The 19,575-nt window shown below is 39.4% G+C and overlaps 1 protein-coding gene across 5 annotated transcripts in view; it reads left to right on the top strand.

The window, feature by feature from the left end:
• LOC121952440 (disks large homolog 4) overlaps positions 1-19,575 on the top strand; it is an 81,960-nt gene that overhangs the window by 61,039 nt on the left and 1,346 nt on the right. For 4 of the 5 annotated variants that reach the window (XM_042499122.1, XM_042499121.1, XM_042499120.1 and 1 more), the window contains 18 exons: positions 2,977-3,030; positions 3,916-3,966; positions 4,825-4,949; positions 7,168-7,337; positions 7,503-7,639; positions 9,419-9,563; positions 10,067-10,202; positions 10,360-10,516; positions 10,691-10,793; positions 11,520-11,634; positions 15,018-15,209; positions 15,337-15,379; positions 15,470-15,500; positions 17,185-17,232; positions 17,332-17,433; positions 17,623-17,795; positions 18,671-18,783; positions 18,875-18,966. In XM_042499122.1, the coding sequence (XP_042355056.1) occupies positions 2,977-3,030; positions 3,916-3,966; positions 4,825-4,949; positions 7,168-7,337; positions 7,503-7,639; positions 9,419-9,563; positions 10,067-10,202; positions 10,360-10,516; positions 10,691-10,793; positions 11,520-11,634; positions 15,018-15,209; positions 15,337-15,379; positions 15,470-15,500; positions 17,185-17,232; positions 17,332-17,433; positions 17,623-17,795; positions 18,671-18,783; positions 18,875-18,966 (1,987 nt within the window). The remainder of the gene's footprint in view (positions 1-2,976; positions 3,031-3,915; positions 3,967-4,824; positions 4,950-7,167; positions 7,338-7,502; positions 7,640-9,418; positions 9,564-10,066; positions 10,203-10,359; positions 10,517-10,690; positions 10,794-11,519; positions 11,635-15,017; positions 15,210-15,336; positions 15,380-15,469; positions 15,501-17,184; positions 17,233-17,331; positions 17,434-17,622; positions 17,796-18,670; positions 18,784-18,874; positions 18,967-19,575) is intronic. The other variant, XM_042499124.1, reaches the window with a different exon arrangement.

Raw genomic sequence — 19,575 nt, forward strand, 5'->3', positions numbered from 1 at the left:
ATTTGTTCAACTCTTAATGAAAAAAGAAATTGATTTTAAACACACTACTTCATCGTTTTGCTGCCTAGTTTCTTGCCTCAGCACAGTGTATGCTACAATACTAATACTTTTTTATTTAGGAAATGATTAAATTTCACATCACACAAAACACACACAAAAAAAACTGGGACTTAGTGTAACAAGAAAAATCTAACAAAATTAATTTTATTTTTCTTTGAATAATAATGCATATTCTGGTGCTTTTCTTGTCGTTCATAAATGCATAAAGGTCTGGGTGTGGATAGATTGGTGGTGCTGCCTGTACAGACATGGCAGAGGACGGGTTAGCTGAATAGGTGGTGCTAAAATATAGGTGGGCAAGAGCAGCCAAACACTGTAAATCCTAACAGCCCCAACGTCGACCGACTTGACAGAGCAGAGAGAGCGAGAGAGAGGGCTCTGTCAGAATCCCTGCAGGGAAACTGCCTGCACTGGGCTTAGATTTCTCTGCTGGCTATACTCATTATTTCTGTCTCTAGATAAGGATGAATTTGACGTAATGTTCAGCAGCACGGCCCGTTGGACACAGCTACATGGTGCAGCTCTGCACAGGCGCTGTTATGATTGAACAGTGTGCGGTTAAAGGCGAGCTGTGGCGTTGTGTTGGGGGCTGGAGGAGAGTTTTGTGTCTCTACCTCATGTGCATGAGTATGTTCACTTTATTATGGCAGCTGAATTTAGTATCATTCAACTTCTTTAATAAAGAGAAAAGAGGCTTGGAGCAGAGGATATTGGTGCTGTGTAATGAACAGACTTTTTACAGTATGTTATGAAATGCTACACCAGAAAAATAATAGGGTTATTTTATTCAGCATACCTTTATTTATACAAAATAATAGACAAAATAATGGAAAAATCTGTCAGGGTAATATAACACAATTCAGCAGCACCACAAAGTGGGAACATGCAGTTGAATAAATATCTCTATAACCTTCCGGAAGGGAGGATTATTGCAAGAGGGTTGCATTAGATTGCATTAGGTTTTTGGAAAACTGGCAGCACATATCGCTGTAATAATCTATGCAAAAACAGTCAACGTTTCTTCTTTGAGTTCCTATGACAGCTTAAATCTCTTAGAGAGAGTAACAGACTGGGTGAAAAAAATAACTTCCCATTGCATCACCGGGTGAGAATGTGAAATTGTTTTTCTTAAAAGCTGAGAAGCTGTGTTCAGTTTGATTGTGTGGTTGTTTTGTGTGTGTCGGAGCTGTCAGGTCTGTGAAGGTCAGCAGGCTGATTTTATGCTGCTGTTTGCTGCTCTGTAAGCACTTCAGATGCACAGCGTCTCTCTCCCATGCTAATCAGCGTGGTACAGAACAATGACGGAAATAAACACAGACGCTCAGTTCTGTACAGAGTACAGTCCGCACATAAAGGTGTATTTACATCCTCCAACATCAGATACCTTGATGAGACTAAATCCTTGAAAGAAGCATGAAAGAATGAGAATATATTAACAAGAGATTAAAGGCACAGTTCACTCCAAAATCAAAAATACATATTTTGCCTCTTACCCTGCAGTGTTATTCATCAATCTAGATTTTTTTGCTGTGAGTTGCCAAGGGTGCTGCTCTACTGCTAGCTAATCTAGCATACGTATATAATGTGTTTATTAATAGACGAAGTTACTGCGACTGTCTGATTTGTGAGCTGCTGCTTTGAAACCCCAAGTTCAGCATTTCAATCGTCGCCATCTTGTTTTTCTGGAGCCAGAAGCGACCATGTTTGGGCGAGAGGGTGGAGCTATGGAGTAGTGAAGGGTGGGTCAGACTCACAATCTTTATTGACGTCTCGCAGACGGCCTGTCACTCAAGTTGCCATGCATTTTAAAATTATTGGCCAAAACCGTTTTTTATACCAGGCTATGAACATGTTTATTTGTGCTTCCAAGTTTAACATGAGGATTTACTCGGTTTTGGAGCCAGTGTCAAGAAGCCACTCAATGAACTGTAGTTTCTGGCACTTCTGCATTGGCTTCATTTTTCAGCCCCAGAGGTTTCCGCTTGATCTAGCACCACTGAGCTAACTAACATTACAGCTCAGCCGAGGAGGACGCCATTAATGTTTACATCTCTGGCTGTCATGAGCACGAGCCTCTTATCCAGAAGTACATGAAGGCTTCCCTCTGTAAGGTGATTTGGTTGGCAGGTGTAGATAGAAAAAATAGTTCCTGCTCACAACAAGTCTGTGTATTATCTTGAGTAACAACTTTGTGATTTCTGGAAGGAGACATTGCTGTTGAGTTTTTCAAATGTATTTTTTTGCTGCTTTGAGCACCACAAGTCAAGTCTCATCTAGTTACAGTATATGGGAGTGATGGCAGACACCTCTGCAGCTGATATCAAACACTCAGCAACTCACACCAAAACAATCTAGATTGATAAATAGCACCACAGGTAAGAGGAAATTTTTGATTTTATGGCGAACTGTCTATTTAAAGTGAGTGGAATACGATTGTGTGTTAAGGTTAACTGTCACATTTTGACGAGACTTATCTCAGCATTTAAACCCAAATCACATCAATGCCAAATACTGTCCTCTCATTGACGTGCTGTCTTGAGACGTTTGTTTTGAAATGGACGGTGGACAGGAGGCAGATGTCCACATCCACAGTATTCGCTAACATAAGATTTACTGTGATTCAACCAAGACAAACAAAAGACCAAGAATTTGGAAAAATCATGGGGCCAAGCATGAATTATTTGTGTGTCCATCGGGGGTGGATAGTAACAAATGGCTCTGGAGCAGTGCTCTGTATCCTTTAGAGTGACAACCATAGTAGAATGAGAATGGTGTTATCACAGCTAAGAGCTAAAATGGCCATCAGTCTTGGCCGTGACTGTAGGTTTCAGGGATATAGAGCCCATCCAGGAGCTGCCTCATCTCTGAGTTTCTGCCATTATTTCTTTATAATGTGTTTTCTCTCTCTTCCTCCAGGGAAATACTCCTCCAGTGGTGGTGAACACCGACACACTCGATGGCTCCCCATATGTAAGGATTATGTTTAATCTTCCCTTTATTGTATTGTTATATTAGGCTCAACTTAACTGCCTTCACATTCAGTCTGAATTATCAGTCATTCCAGACCTTTCCAGACACCCAGGTATAGATCTCTGTGTATTGTTTTAATCTGAATGATGAAAGTAATTCATTTTTAACAATTTTTAATTAATTTAGGTTTCTTTCTTTGATATATGCTAGACAGGACAGGGACATTACTTAATTTGATTCAAAGTTCTTTAATGTTGTCTTCTCTAAAAATGAAAGCAGTGAAATACCTTCAACATATTGTCATGAATTGTGAGGGATTAAAGAACAAGGCTTCTCAGAGAAAAGCTTCCCACCACAGACCAGTATTTTTTGCACCACTACAGCACTAAGAAAAGTTGTTTTCTAGGTCAGACACAAAAACAGTGAAGTCTGAAGTTCTTTAAATTCCCTCTTCCTCTGGGACTTGCTTAATTGCAGAGGTAAAGCTGATGTGTAGCTGAGTTGTTCAGCCAGAAGGCGAAAAAGAATGAAAGAATAGTGATGCTATTTTCAACCAGGTACCACACTGGTCCACACATACACTATGTCAAAGAGAAGCATAGCGTTTCTGGATCTAATTAAGTGGACACAACTGATTAAGAGATGCTATAATTAGGTTTTGGTGCTGATGATGCCGTGTTCAGGAGGTGACCGGAAATCCTCCAAGCAGGACTTCCGAGTCAGTTGAGGAAAAGCAACACGCAGTATGATGATCAAGCCCAGAGAACAAATGCTGTTTGCCTGTAGCTACTTCATTTGTGTTAAGAATTGTTGAAATAATTGTAAAAATCCTTAAAATTGAATTTTCATTAAATGACACCACAAACTAACATCTCTTTCTGACAGGTGAATGGCACAGAAGGGGAAATCGAATATGAGGAGATCACACTGGAGAGAGTGAGTCTGAGAAATTAATCTTTCATTTGATCTTTCAGACATTACATACAGTAGACATGAAAAAAAGATAGCTTCAATTATGACTGTCCCCAATCTCTAAAGCCACAGTCAGATGAAAAAAGGTCCTGTATGTAACGTACGAGAAACGTTCTCAAAATAATGAGTATGCATCTCAAAATATTGACTTAATTAAAATGACTTATAACAAAATGACTTAGTATCTAAAACATGTTGACTTCTCTAAAGTGTATGTTTTAGTTTCTCAAAATAATGAGCAGCTTGCTCAAAATGATAACTTTGTAATGTTTCTCCATATTTTGAGATATTGAGTCAATGTTTTAAGAGGGTTTTCATTATTATGAGAAACTTTCTTTCAGAAATTGTGTCATTATTTTGAGATACTAATTCTTCACTTTGAGATACCAAGTTGATATTTTGAGATAGTACGTCTTTATTTTGAGATACTTAATTATTTTTGAGACATTATGTAATAATTGAGATTCCAAGATGTTATTTTAAGGCACTTAATCGTTATTTTGAGTCATTACTTTGAGATACCAACATATTTTTTGGAGTTACTAACTCACTGTTTTGAGGTAAGTCGTTATTTTTGAGATACCATGTCATTATTTTGACATATAGTTTTTTAACGACACTATATTAATATTTTAAAATATGTTATTCTTAGATATTAAGTGATTATTTGAGAACCTAAGTCATTATTTTGAGAAAGTGTCACATTTTGATGACTCACAGTACTTTTTTTCTGTGTGTTCATCAAACTGGCAGAAATGAGCTGCCATACAAATGTCCCTGATGTGAATGCTAATGTCTTTTTGTCCGTATTCATTACTGCAGGGTAACTCAGGCCTGGGCTTCAGCATAGCAGGAGGAACAGACAACCCTCACGTGGGCGACGACCCCAGCATCTTCATCACCAAAATCATACCTGGAGGAGCTGCGGCTCAGGATGGACGGCTGAGGTAAAACCACACACATCTAGGCTACAATAAACACAAAGCCAGCCTCGATGCATTCATGCTCCCACATTCCAAAAACATAAAATCCAACAATCAAAAAAGCCCACGGGCCCATTAGGCCGACTCGGGTTTCAGATGAAAGGAATGCTGCTCTGCAGCCCGCAGTTACCCTGCCTTTGTCTCCACCTTCCTGCACATTTTCTTTTGAATTCACTGATTCAGACAGCCAGTCACTTTTCTACCAGCAAACACACTTAGAGAAGAGAAACAGCAAAAGTGCCTCACCTCTTTGTTTAAGTCCAAAGTAATGTTACACAGAGCTACAGCCTATGGACTGTTCAGCCCGTTCAGCATCAAAGTTACATCACAGAGGACCTGCCTGAGTAATTCAAGATCTGAATGCCTCAAACCAACTCAATATCCTCTACTACTTTAGTCTTAAAAATTCATATTCTCTTTTACTGTTTTTTTAGGTCTGAAAATGTAGAGACAGTTTTGCATTATTGTTCACTGGCAGGTTCAAAGGAGTCAACAACATTATACATTTAAAGAGAGATCCTCTTTAAAATACGTGATAAAAAATGGTAAAGAAATGGCAACAAAAAGCAACTGCAATAAATAAACCATGTATAGCGGCATCCTCTTCATCCATTTTTTTTATAGTTGACCTATAAACGTCTTCGACGACTTCAGAGTGTAAAGCCGACCTGGAGAGAATGCCTGGAGAGAAAATACATTGAACCTTACTACTCCAAGTATCTAACAAATGAAAGTCCTTGAAGACTTGACAAAACCTGCACTTTGCGAGTCTCAAATTCATGTTCCTTTCAGAGGGCTTGAAGTCTCTATTTGATTATTTAAACACAAAGAAATCCTTTCTGTCTACGACATTGGGTGACTCAGTGGAAAGACCTTTGGAAATCAGTATTAAGAACTGTGTGAGCAGTATGAAAGTCCAGTCGTGCTGATTTGGAACATTTTGTACAGTATGATCATGTTGTTTACAATTTAATAAAGGTTGTATGCAAATCCCTATGAGCACAGCGCTGTAACTAACATTAAAGGATGCTTTATGTTGAAGTCCTCATAATTTCTAGCATTAAAAAAATGTGTTACTGAATGATAAAAATGTGCTCTTATTTACATGTAAAAAATAAACAGTATAACCTCATAAACAACAGCTCAGACTTTGTCAGTGTAAATTCCTTTATATGAAGATGTCAAGCAGCCACTGGTTCTCTTTTGAGTTTGGTTTAGTGATTCTTCTCATTTTATTCAGGAGAAGCTTAATCATAAGTGAGGTCTAGGAGTAAGTAAATTGATTTTTTTAACATAGTGTGCACAGTAGGAAAGGTTGAAGGAATATGTGCGGGGGGGAGGAACGATGGCTGAAAATCTGGATGGATGCGATGTGGAGCAGGACTTCTGATGAGCTCAGTGGATGTGGTGGTTGTGATGAAAACTGGGGCTGAATGTGGTGGAGGAGGGCTGCATCAATCTGACACTGAAGTGACAGCTGACAGCGTCGGAGAAAGACACAGTTTTAAAGTTTGACAGCATTGAGGTGATTGGCTCACAGGGGTCATGGCAAATTTTTGATTGGTTGAACTGAAGAGCGAACACGATCAGTCAGCTTGGAGCGGGAGAAGAGAAAGAGAGAGAGAGAGAAAAAAAAGTAAATAAATAGAGCCGGCATGAAGATAGTCTTCCTGATTGAACTTTCGCTAAGCTTCATTTGTTAAACCTCTGGCAGCCCTCAAGAATTATTTCAGTCTTACAAAAATTTTACACCCTATAATTTTCATGGCCGTGAAAATCAATTTTAAACACATGAATGGAATAGTGATAAGTGGAGTTTTTAGGGCCTTGGAGGGAGAATGTGTGCGTCTGAAAATAGCTATTTCATCAAAATCTTCTTGCTTGAAAATCGGCCTCTCCACTGCACACAGGCTGTCACTTGCACTTCACACATTAACTCCTCATCCTTTTCAGGAATGCAAAGATAGCTGCAGCTAACCCTTGTGCTAGATCAATAGGAGAAGACCCTCGTTAGTATTGGAAACTGAGAACTGGGGGGAAAGGCCAGATGTCTGTGGTGAAACTGGATCCCAAGCACAGCCAGAGTTGGAGATTGACTGCTTCCTGAACTCCTCTGGTGGAGGATTACACTCAATTTCACCGCAATAAAAACTCACGCTCTCTCTCTCTCTTTGTTTATTAGTGTGAATGACTGCATCCTATTTGTGAATGATGTCGATGTGAGAGAGGTGACACACAGCCAAGCTGTGGAGGCCCTTAAGGAGGCAGGTGCTATCGTCCGCCTCTATGTTCTCCGCAGAAAACCAGCAGCAGAGAAAGTCACCGAAATCAAACTCATCAAAGGGCCTAAAGGTACGTGGAAGTGTGGCCTGGTGTACGGCATCGCCGCTTTTGTACGGGCTTAAGGATGCTTTATACCCGGCTAAGCTGTGCCCTCTGGATTTGGCAAATCTGCTCTGTGTTAACCCATACCTCCTTTGCTCACTCTCTGCCTCTCTCATCTCTCCCTTTTCTCAGGATTAGGTTTCAGCATTGCTGGAGGGGTGGGAAACCAGCACATACCCGGAGATAACAGCATCTATGTCACCAAAATCATCGAAGGCGGAGCAGCTCATAAAGATGGGCGTCTGCAGATCGGAGACAAGATCTTAGCGGTTGGTCATTCATACGCAATAACTACTAGCATGGAGAGATACACGCCCTCATGTCACTGACAACCTCAGACTCTCACCTCTTAAGCACACATTCACACATTTGTGTATACAAGCACCACTGATGTATCAAGAGCCCAGATGAATTACGGCTGTAATTTTCATGGCCTGAAATTACTTTCATTAATATGTTAATAGATGTGTAGGAAGAGATGAATGTTTAACTGGAGTGTTGCCACAGTGAGTCTCAAGCGGCACTGCTGCCATCTGCTGGACAACCGAGAGACTGTAACTGAGCAGCTGAGCGCCCGCTCAACACCAGCAACTTCAAAATGGTGCTTGATTTCAACTAAATGGTGTCTAGAGCAAATGCTTCACCTCTAAACGGGATATGGCAAAATACTTCTGCTTGTTTTCAGTCTGTTCAAACATACACTTACCATCAATGGTTATATTAAGTCATATGTAATAATTATCTTTTTTTTTTTAAAACACATAGAGCTAGTGAAGGGTGGGGATATGCATTTCATCTTTATGGGCTCCTAATCTAGAGTCCTAGCTTTATAATTTATGTCTTTACCTCTCTCTGATTGATTGATGCTTAGCAATTTCTCATATAATTTAAGGAATTACAAATACATTTAGTATTAGCTTGAGTACAGCACTTTTGTCTCCCCCCTCTGGCAGTGAGAGTAATTACATAAACTCTGTCAATGCATGCTTATGACTCCAAAAACTTAGGATAGCGCGTGCCATACTCCTAGTTGCTGCTCTGTCACTACAGTGTCTCCCCCTTTCCTCCTCCCTTTAGCTCTGGTTGATGTAAAATGCATCACTTCTGGTGTGGCAGCGTAGGAAAGTCGCCACAGTCACCACAATTCTGGAATACTGAGACACACAGAGAGCTTTGCCTGGCAGCGATAGGCTTAATCAGGATGTTTGAGTTCTTTTGGCAATGGCTTGAAAGTTCAACACTCCAGCTTGAGTTTTACCTTTACAGGTCTGTGCTGTTACAAATAAGTTTCAGCTTATTGTTCTATTGATTCATCACTAAAATGATGAAATTGAGAAAAAAAAAAAAAGATTTGGCTGCAAAATATTTTTTCTGAATTTGATCTGTTGGTGCTGTCTGGTCATAAACATTAAGCACTAGGGCTGAATATCATTTTAATGTTGATACCAGCACATGTACCAGTACCCTTAAATTGATATCGATACCAGAGTAATAAGAGTACCTTTAAATTGATCTCTTCTTTTTTTTGCCACTATATTTGGTGCCCATTATTTAAATGCATTCAGTTGAGTAAAATGCTACCAGAAGCCACATGAGTGTAGCATAGCCATACTTTTGAATGTTTTGGTGGCATCTTAGTGATTGAAGTTAAGTGCCAACACCAAAAAATGCTGTGTGCTCCACTTTACCAAACAAGAGACTAAATGGCTTATAGCTGCTGTGCTACTGGGCCAATCAAACTTCACATTAAATGTGCAATCAAGCAAAACCATACAAATAGTCTTTTTTCTATATCTAGGTACAAAAAGAATGAATGCAAGTTTTGTTTGATTGGAGAAGTTTCAATAATACTTGGTAGAGTGTTATTCCGATACACAGCCCCATTGAGCATCATTACAGGTTGCTCTGCAGAGCATGTGACACATCACAAATGCAAATATAAATGTGTCCGCGTGGAATGGGTGGTCTAATGTGTTCCTCACGCTTAGCCTTGTAGTTTTGTAGTTCCTGATCTTGATTGTGTTTCCCTGCTCGTCATGAACAATCAGGTGAACAACGTGTGTCTTGAGGATGTGATGCACGAGGATGCGGTGGGGGCTCTGAAGAACACAGCCGAGGTGGTGTACCTCAGGGTGGCCAAGCCCAACAACCTGTTCCTGACCAACTCCTACAACCCTCCGGACCTCACCAGCAGTAAGCCCCTCTCTCTGTGTGAAAATCTACACTGCGTGTGGCGAAGTACGGCTAGCGAAAAAAATCACACCAGAAAGCTTTGTCACCAAATGTCCTGCCTATGAGTTGATGTATTTCCAAGAATGTACACCCACAAAAAAAGAGATTTTTCTTCAGACTGGAAGCAGGAGTTAAAAGTAGAGTAGAGGGAACAACTTGTTCTTTCTAAATCACTAGAGATGACTGTGGGAGTTCTGTGAAAATTCAAAAGTGAGGTGTTGTACAGGTTCAGAGTTTTTTTTCAATTTTTTCCCTCTAAAAGCAAACAAAAAATGTCCTTAACCTGAATACGCTTCGTGATAAAAGTATGTCCTTATAAAAGAATTTGAGCGCAGCAATACTATTTCTGCAAAAGCCCTTCATGAGCTGATTGCAGACGATTTTAATCCATATTCCATGAGTACATTTAGTCAGTGGAAAAGCAGTATATTATACCTCTTTTGATTTTGTGTGTATTTTCCCAGCATATTCCCAAATGGACACTGAGCTCAGCCACCCCAACTATCTTGGGTCAGACTACCCACAAGCTCTCACTCCCACCTCACCAAGTCGGTTTTCTCCCGTTCTGCATGGCATGATGGGAGATGATGACATCCCCAGGTGAGCAAGGATCCTTCAGCTAAACATGAACTATATACTGATTTATTAATAGTATTAATGTAAGCAGTAGTAGGATTGGTGGTGCCATTAGTACTGGTAATATTGAGCTTGTTTTGTGCCTAGTATTATTGATATCTCTCCTGCATCACTTCTCCAGGGACCCTCGCAGAGTTATGATCCACCGAGGCTCCACTGGTCTGGGATTCAACATTGTCGGAGGAGAGGACGGAGAGGGAATCTTTATCTCTTTCATCCTGGCAGGAGGGCCAGCTGACCTCAGCGGAGAGCTGCACAAGGGCGATCAGATCCTCAGTGTAAGGACACTTTTATCTCTATAAAAGTGTCACGAGAACACATTAATGCATTTTACAGTTGCACAAAGTGATTTCTCAGCTATGGCTGTTAACAGTCATGCTATGTGTTTGTGTGTGTGTGTGTGTGTGTGTGTGTGTCTGTCTGTCTGGTTTTTTTTTTTGTACATGTGTCAGGTGAATGGCGTGGACCTGCGTATGGCCACACACGAACAGGCAGCTGCAGCATTGAAGAACGCTGGCCAGACGGTGACCATCATCGCTCAGTACAGACCCGATGGTAAAGCTACAACTGTCATACATAGGATAGATATCTCATTGCTAATCTTATACAAATGCTCAAGTCAAATTGTCCGTGCAAGATCTGTCATAAGACAGTTTTTACATAAAGGAACTGTGTTTAAGGTTTAGGGAGATTCAGTGGCCTCGAACAGTGAGGATTGCAGATTGCAAACAGCTGAAAGCTCTTCTGGTTAGAATTCCTTCAGTGTTCATTGTTTGAGAGGTTTTAAGCAGGAACCAAAGTATATGCAGAGGTCACCTCCTCTCAAAAACATTAGTGATTAAACCGCAAAAAACACACAAGAAAGCAGTTTCACGTTAAAAAAGTCTGTGTTTTACCGACGCTGCTCATCAGGCAGTTAACTACGGTGGCCAGCACAAAAATGCAAATGTCCCTATCTCGAGCCAGTGTTTGGTTTGTCCACTCTGAACCACTGTAGAAACATAGAAGTGCAACATGGTTGACTCTATGGAGAAGAACCAGCTATGTAGATATAAACAGCTCATTTTAAGGTAATGAAAACACAATGATTCTTCAACATAATATTCCGTTTCTGTCAATATATACCCCTAAATCATACACACTGGACCTTTAAAACTATCAAAAACAATTTCAATTGGTGTAAGTACTCCTAAGTTGAGGCACTGGATTGGTCAAACAAACTGTTGATGTGTTTAAGTGTAGTCCAAAAGACCTTAATGTGTTTGTATTTCGCTGTTTCAGAGTACAGTCGTTTCGAGGCTAAGATCCATGACTTGAGGGAACAGCTCATGAACAGCAGTATGGGCTCTGGGACTACGACGCTAAGGAGCAACCCAAAGAGAGGCTTCTACATCAGGTCTCACACAAACACTTGCAACTGCATCTAGATTTGCACACTAGCCAAAATTATGTTAAGCATATTAAGCAAAAACAAATGTCTGCAACGTGCTTTGTTAAAGTAACCAGCAATCTGACATTGGCTATACGTACAATCAGTGTCACCGTTTTAACACCTAAGGACTTGACAAAATTGCTCTGCACTAACGAAACTGATTCTTTTGTAGCATCGTCATATATTTAGTCAGAATTTGAGCAAAGCCAGTCATCCACTAAAGTGCTGTTTTGGTGCCAACTGTTGTTTTTAAATTGATGACTAACTGCAAAGCCTTTATAGAGCTGAAATATAGAGTTTTTAAAGTAAGAATGAGTCATTGTCACCGGAGGGTATTTGATTATCTGAAAGAAATTATTAACTGCAGACAATGTAGACAGTCCTTGATTGTACAAGTCAGGGAGACTCTGAAGATGTGAGAGTGTAAGCCACAACAGAGAGATGAAATAACAATACAAGATAGTACGTACAAGAAATTGCGATACATATAAAATACAGAGAAAAATCTACGGTCTATGGTTATAAATACTGTTTGAGGTTGGCTGTGTGAGTGGGAGTCGAATTCATTCAGAGAGTCTAATGAGCTGAGCAGTTCATTTCCTCTTGAAAGCCAATAGGAACAGTTTTACACAATCGGGCCTTTTTTATGTTTTTATTTTCTAACAGGGTCAAGATTTATGTCTTGGCGTATGCTGGCTAATGGCTTAAAACTTTTAATGTAGGGATTTGCTGAAATGTCTATAGAGAAAACTAATGGAGCATTTACTTATCAATCACAGGCAGCATGGCCAGACACACAACCCCATCAACCCCTTTGAAAGGTCTTTCTTAAAAAACTTAAGTGAGGGCAAGCCCTCCTCAAACCCCAGAACAGGCCTGGATTACCACAACCTCCTCATAATATGTGTACATTAGAGGGTACAAACTGTTAATTTACATAATATGGTAAGCATATATCAGAGCTAAACTTTTAGGTTACGCAGTCTACCAAAGACAACATGTACCACAGTTTGACTTGCTGTGGCTTTATGGGGCTGGGCAAGCATTGTGAGGAAAACTTTTTTTTTTAACCAAATACCTAAATATCAATATCTTGGTGATATTGTAGGGTTGACTGGTGCTGCTTATATTTCATAAAATATTTAAACAGTGAGATTTTTTTTGATAAATAATCAGGATATAACAACTAAGTGAGTAAAGGCAAATAACAGAACAGCTAGAACAGTCTGATAAGTTTAGAAAATTAGATTGTTTCACTGTAATGCAGCCTTTAAAGCCCGGGAAAGACAACACTTACAATATTACAATATCCAAAATCTAAGACTATATCTAAATCTAAAATCACGATAGATATAATATCGACAATTTCCCAGTCCTTTTACATGTATCTTACAGATTCAAGAGAATCACTGCTTCTACCAGCTTTACTGCAAGTGAAATGATATTAAATTAATGTTTGCTACAAAACTGCAGCACTAAAATGTTAACGTTTACTGTACATAATCATTTAGAGCAATCTGCATCCCATTTAGATTTCCTGTGTACAGTTCATAAAATAGTGTAGTTCATCACTGCACTCAATAGACTCTTGAATTCCTGTGTTTTGCATACAGAGACAAGACAAAATGTGCAAAATTATACTTTATATGAGCATATGTGAGGCTTGAATGTCAAACTGCTGCAGAGATCACCCCATGCACATCTTTCATGTGCAAAGTTGTAAAATTACAGTGAGATAAACTCCATAAGTGCTGCAAATCACCGCTGTTTCAGCACCCTGAACAGCGCCACTGTACAACATTAATCCATCATTACAACCAACCAGCGACAGAATATAAAATCACGCATCTGTATAAAGTTCATGAAAAGAATGCCATAAAGACATGAATGTTTAATAGAAATGATGTTCTTGGTATCAAAATCTGTTTTCAAAGAGAAAATCCTGCCACAATAAGCAACCATACAACCTAAAACTATATCAAACTGCATAGAGAAAAGCGAGTATAGGGTCTTACCTTTAGAAGATCTTCTTATTTGATTTCCTGTGTCAAATACTCACCGGGTTCAGGTGTGTCAATCTTCAGCAGTGAAAAAGAGTCTGTTCTGGGTGCGACAACAGCTCAGAAGAAACGCGCCACAGAAATCCTGTTACTGCCCATCTTTTCCGTTGCTGTTTACTGTAGTTTGCGTCCAAAACTTCCACCGTAAGATGCAGCCATGTTCGTCGTCCTCTTTCGTGCCCCAAATTTCGTCTTTTTTCCACTTTGTCGAAGAAAATTAAGAGAAAACACCGTGCCGTTAGCGTCGCCGCCTTTGCTTCCGCTGGCACTTTCTGCTGACCGCGTGCTTAACGTAAAGCTCCGGGCTAGCTTAATTATCTGCTAACAAAAACATTAGCTTTGCTGTTGGTAAGCGTGACTTACTTGCTACCGGATTTCCGAGTCCACCACGGTTCCTGCTCGAGACCATTAACTGTACATGAAGTTGAACGACATGACAGCTTCCCAAAAGTGGATATAGTGAATGCTCGAGACACGCAGTGTGGTCCTGAGTGGCTGAATGGCAGAAGCACCAATTACAGGTATTCCGTGCTAAACGTGGCTAAAAAGTTGCTTATCAGATGAAGTCTAGAAATAAAAACGACAAGCGGGCAAACTAACTTCTGGGTAACAGTTCAGCAGAATTCACAGCAGTTTCAGAGGCGTGTAAAGTCACACAAACACGACTTTTGTCAATGGAAAGCAAGCGCAATTAATTAAAAATTGACACAGGAATGAATCCAAGATGGCACAGAATGTTTTCTTTTGCTCAAAGATAGAAGCACAGCGCTCAGTGCTGCCACTGGTGGGCAGAAATTAAATTGCAATAATAATAATAGTTATTATTATTACTATTAAATGATATTGTTGTTGTTGCTATTATTTTATTTCTATTTTTTGCTGGACGCCCCCTTGTGGTTTCTAATGTAAATCACAGAGGTTTTTTTCATCTTTATGAAAAGTTTAAATATGTGTCTTCGATTTTTTTTCCGATTTGCGAGCTGAATCGTTATCTAGACTGTTGTTCTGCATACTGTTATTTTATGACAACTTACACAAAAATGTAGTTAACAAAACGCTATCTGGTATTTGGATTTTTTCTTCAATATAGGTAACTTATACTTTTTTTTTAAAAACAGTAACAAAAGCAGCCACAATATATACAGTATGTGATGTTTTCAAACAGTGTGATGAACAAAGTGTTATAAATATCAATTTAAAAAATGTAAGAGTTCATAATACTGATGTTCAAATAGAGTGTAATTTGTTCTTAATTAAAAAAGTGATTTTAACTCTTGGATCACTCAGGGCTCTTTTTGACTACGACAAGACTGCGGACTGCGGCTTCCTCAGTCAGGCATTAGGCTTCAAGTTTGGGGATGTGCTGCACGTGTTGGACTGCGGAGACGAGGAGTGGTGGCAGGCCCGTAAGGTCAGCCCCCAGAACGAGGCTGAGGAGGTTGGCTTCATCCCGAGCAAGCACAGGTCAGACTTTTCCCTGTGAGTGAGCGTGGGATTGGTCTGACTTATCTTTGTTACAGTCACTAAATACCTTTTAAACTTTTTCAGCTTGATTGTACTGTCTCCAAAATGAACTTTTTTTTGTTCTTCCTCTTTGTCTCTACAGGGTGGAAAGAAAAGAGTGGTCTCGTGTTAACACCAAAGAGAGGGTAAGTTCATTCACCAGAGCTGCTTGAATCTGACTGGTTCTCTCAAACAGCCTCGCAGTGTGTAAATCTCTGCTGTTGTTTCTGTTGCAGGACCATGGCCGAGACAGCTTGGGCACTCAAGGTAATTAGTATGAATCATAAATGCACTGTGTATTGACACTGCAAGCTACCAATTACACATGTTCCTGACTTTGGCTGACCTCGGTTAACACTGTAATAATGGGCAGCAACACAGGGATACAGTTTGCTGACGCATACACAAACAACGTCTTTCTTCTTTGTTTATATACACTTAAAGTTACAGTAGGTAATTTTATTTTAAACTTTTAAACTTATTTTTTTATATTTGCTGAAACTGTCACTATATCCCAATAATGTGTAAATAAATCAGGTTCTTCTGGCTCCTCGTAGTGCTTGTAACAGCAAATGCAGGAATCCACCTCGGCTGAACAAAAACAATCAATCAGAGTCGAACACATTGTCAATCACTGCCCGTGCACAAGCTGCGCAGCCAAAAACAGTGTACACAGCAAAGAAAAGTAAACAGAAAAAGACTGACAGTTGTTTTTGTGACCATTTCTTGGAGGTCAAATACTTGTAATGTTGTAAAATAGTTGCTGTTAGGTTGAGGCAACACAGCTACTTGGTTAAGTTTAGAAAAAAGATCATGTTTTGGGTAAAAATAGGTACGTTTGTTATGTTGTGTAACATAACGTTAATACATGAGTGATTTCAGTTTGCAAAGACAGTAAATTGCGTCACATAACGTTAAAACAGCACTGTCTTTTGGTTTTACACTGGAACAATCTGTGGTCTCCTGGATTAAAATCCTGTTTTGTTTGGCTCATCCACTTCCCCTTCCTCCCACCCTACGCAGACTTTCTCACTCTTTATACTACACAGACGCTCCCAGTGCCAAATATTGCCACAGATGGGTTTTCACTGGAGTTGAAAACCGAGTGCTTCTCATGAAGACGCTAAAGGGTACCTTTGACATCATAATTACAGGCCAAGGGGAGTGGCAAAGTGGATGCATTTGAAGCCATGCAGATTAGAAGAGGCTGTCTGTTTACTTGTCTTTGCTGTGTCTGATGTTGTAAGCAAAGAAGGTATGGGCAGTTTTTTTTATTGCTTGTGGCTGTTTCTCAGTCATTGTGTTTAACAAAACTCCTCTTGAAGCTGACGCTGAAGTTATTAAGCTCGACTGACTGAAAGCCAGAGTGTGTACAAGCATTAGGAGCACTAGGAGGAGCCAGAGGAACCTGATTTTTTTTCACAGATTATCTGTCTGTAGTACTATCAGGATGTAATGACAGTTTCAGAAAATATGACAAAATGGGTTTTTTTATAACGGTTATCTACTGTATCTTTAATGTACACAGGTAAATAGTAATCAGACACATTGTAACATTCTCTGATAACATAATTAGCTCAACAGTAGATCAAGGTAGTATTGCCCCTGCAAATGTGTTAACCTCCAATAACTGCAAGCAGTCCCTTCCCTACCTTTGCCATACTTTTTGGCATCGCTGTCATTTCCAAAGTGCCTTACCATCACCAATCTATGGACATTACACAGATCAACAAAAATAAACAGAAATGGTATCCTCTCACATTTTCTTCAGACTATAGTTCAAAGCAAACCTCACCTCTAATAGGACGTCTGATGTTTTAGCTGCGACATTTGAAACACAACTCATTCAGTACACACAAATAAAGACATACACATGCAGACTCATAAACCTAAATGTCATTTATAATGGTGAAAAGAAATTTGTCTGAATGCATCTATGTTCTGTCACCAGGGAGAGATAAAACCTCACATAGTTATGAGACAGTCACCCAAGTGGAAGGTAAGGTCATCTAAAAGTCCATTATTTAAGGCTGTTATTAGAATTCTGATTGTATTTCCCTTTTCTGAATGTTCCTCCTCTCTTTCTCTTCATGCTAAGTTCATTATGCGAGGCCCATCATCATCCTGGGTCCTGTGAAAGACAGGATAAATGATGACCTGTTGTCTGAGTTTCCTGATAAGTTTGGATCTTGTGTCCCACGTAAGTAATTATGCTGTCAGTCATGGAGGCTGAGCCACTCTCTGGTTTTTATTTTTATGTCACTGCTGCCACCTGCAGCCATTTTAGGGTGATGTCTGCATAATGCATCCCCTCCAGAGAAGTAATTGCTTTAATTTTGAGATTTGAAGTGTACGTGCTGCTCTTATTGTGTCATTCTTCGCCTGGCAGACACCACGCGGCCCAAGAGGGAGTATGAAGTGGACGGGCGGGACTATCACTTTGTGTCGTCACGGGAACAGATGGAGAAGGACATCCAGAGCCATCGGTTCATCGAGGCGGGCCAGTACAACAGTCACCTGTATGGCACCAGTGTCCAGAGTGTCCGTGAGGTGGCTGAGCAGGTGAGCAGCAACATGTTGTACCAAAAAATAAGAATCAAAGACAACTAGAAAATTCTTTTTTTAAATGGCTAATTATATTTAGAAATTGGCTTAGACACTTCTACCAATTGTTTGTACTAGAATAATAGGATTTGAATTAATACATTTTTCTATAATTAAAATAATGATAATAATAATAATAATAATAATATAACTATAATAATTTTATAATAATCATATAATCATCACAATAATAACTATATTTTTTTTACAATAAGCAGTAGTAGTAGTAGTAGTAGCAGCTTAAGATTTAAATGAATGAATTAATTTAATGAATTTTTTGAGTGATAATGATCAATTTATCAGTGATCAAAAGTAGTGCAGACATTTTTAGTAGTAGCACTACATTTTATTATTAATAGTATTGATGTATTTTATTTTATTTTGTTTTATTTTTATTTATTTGCTTTTAATTAAAGTATTAAATTAATTTACAAAAGACAAACGAACAAACATAAAAAGGTAAAAATAAAGCATCTACATTCAATTCAGTCTCAAATTCACACTTTGACCAACTTGATCACAAATAAAGAGAAAAATAAATAAATGAAATGGAGCAAGTAGCAAAATTACACTTTTCCTGGTTCAGAAATACATTTATATCTATTTTGACCCTCTTGAGTGCCTCTGATTTCCTCTTACTTTTTATCCCAATTGTGTGTTCACAATGTTTAATAAAAAATACTCACTCAGGAAAAAAGTTTAACTGCAATGAGCCACAACCCCTCATGACTCACTGCCCAATTAATTCACAATTTAAAAGTCATTATACCAAAACACCAGTTTTATGTTTATTAATGCTTATCATTTCTTTCCCTGCACGTGTGCACAAGCAGCAAGGGAAACACTGCATCCTGGATGTATCAGCCAACGCTGTGCGCAGACTACAAGCAGCTCAGCTTCATCCCATCGCCATCTTTGTCCGGCCCAAATCACTGGAGAATGTCCTGTATGTACTGCAGAAGCTCTTCACACTTTGAATATGCTGCCCATCATGGAAATATGTGTTCTAATGAAGATTTTGTGTGTGATGTTAACAGAGAGATCAACACTCGCCTGACGGAGGAACAGGCCAGGAAAGGAATGGACCGAGCCCTCAAACTAGAACAAGACTTCATAGAGTGTTTCTCGGGTAAGAGCGCAGATTTTCTGTCTATACGAACATGAGCACACAGACATGATGTGTACACACCGAGCGTGGGATCTCTAAGTAGCAAACATGGCATCATGTGCTGTCTACTTACAAGTGGAATTTGGTTTGGATTACGGCAGCACCAGATGGTAAATGTGAGCTAATACCCCCGTGTTTACATTCTGCTGTATGCTAATCTATTTGATGTGGAGCGGTGATCAAAAGAATCCTACATTTTATGATGACAAGATTTTTGAAACAACAGGTTGTCAATATCTTCAGTTCACTGCCGGCGCTCATATGTGCACTTCGGAGGGTGATAATATGTGCATTTCACTTCATTACTTTTTCTCGTTTTTTTTAATCCTTTAAAGGGACAGTCCACCCCAAATTCCCAAATACATATTTTCCCTCTTTCCCTCAGTGCTATCTACAGTATAAGTCTAGATTGTTTTGGTGTGAGTTAACGAATGTTAGAGATAAGAGCCATAGAGATGTCTGCCTTTTCTTGAGTGCCATCTAGTTCCATTATAAGCATTGTGGTGCTTAAAGCGCCAAAAAATATTTACGGAATACAACTAACAAAAACTTTATTGTCCACAAATGTGA

This window comes from Plectropomus leopardus, chromosome 13 (genome assembly GCF_008729295.1).
Source record: "Plectropomus leopardus isolate mb chromosome 13, YSFRI_Pleo_2.0, whole genome shotgun sequence".
Classification (NCBI taxonomy): domain Eukaryota; kingdom Metazoa; phylum Chordata; class Actinopteri; order Perciformes; family Serranidae; genus Plectropomus; species Plectropomus leopardus.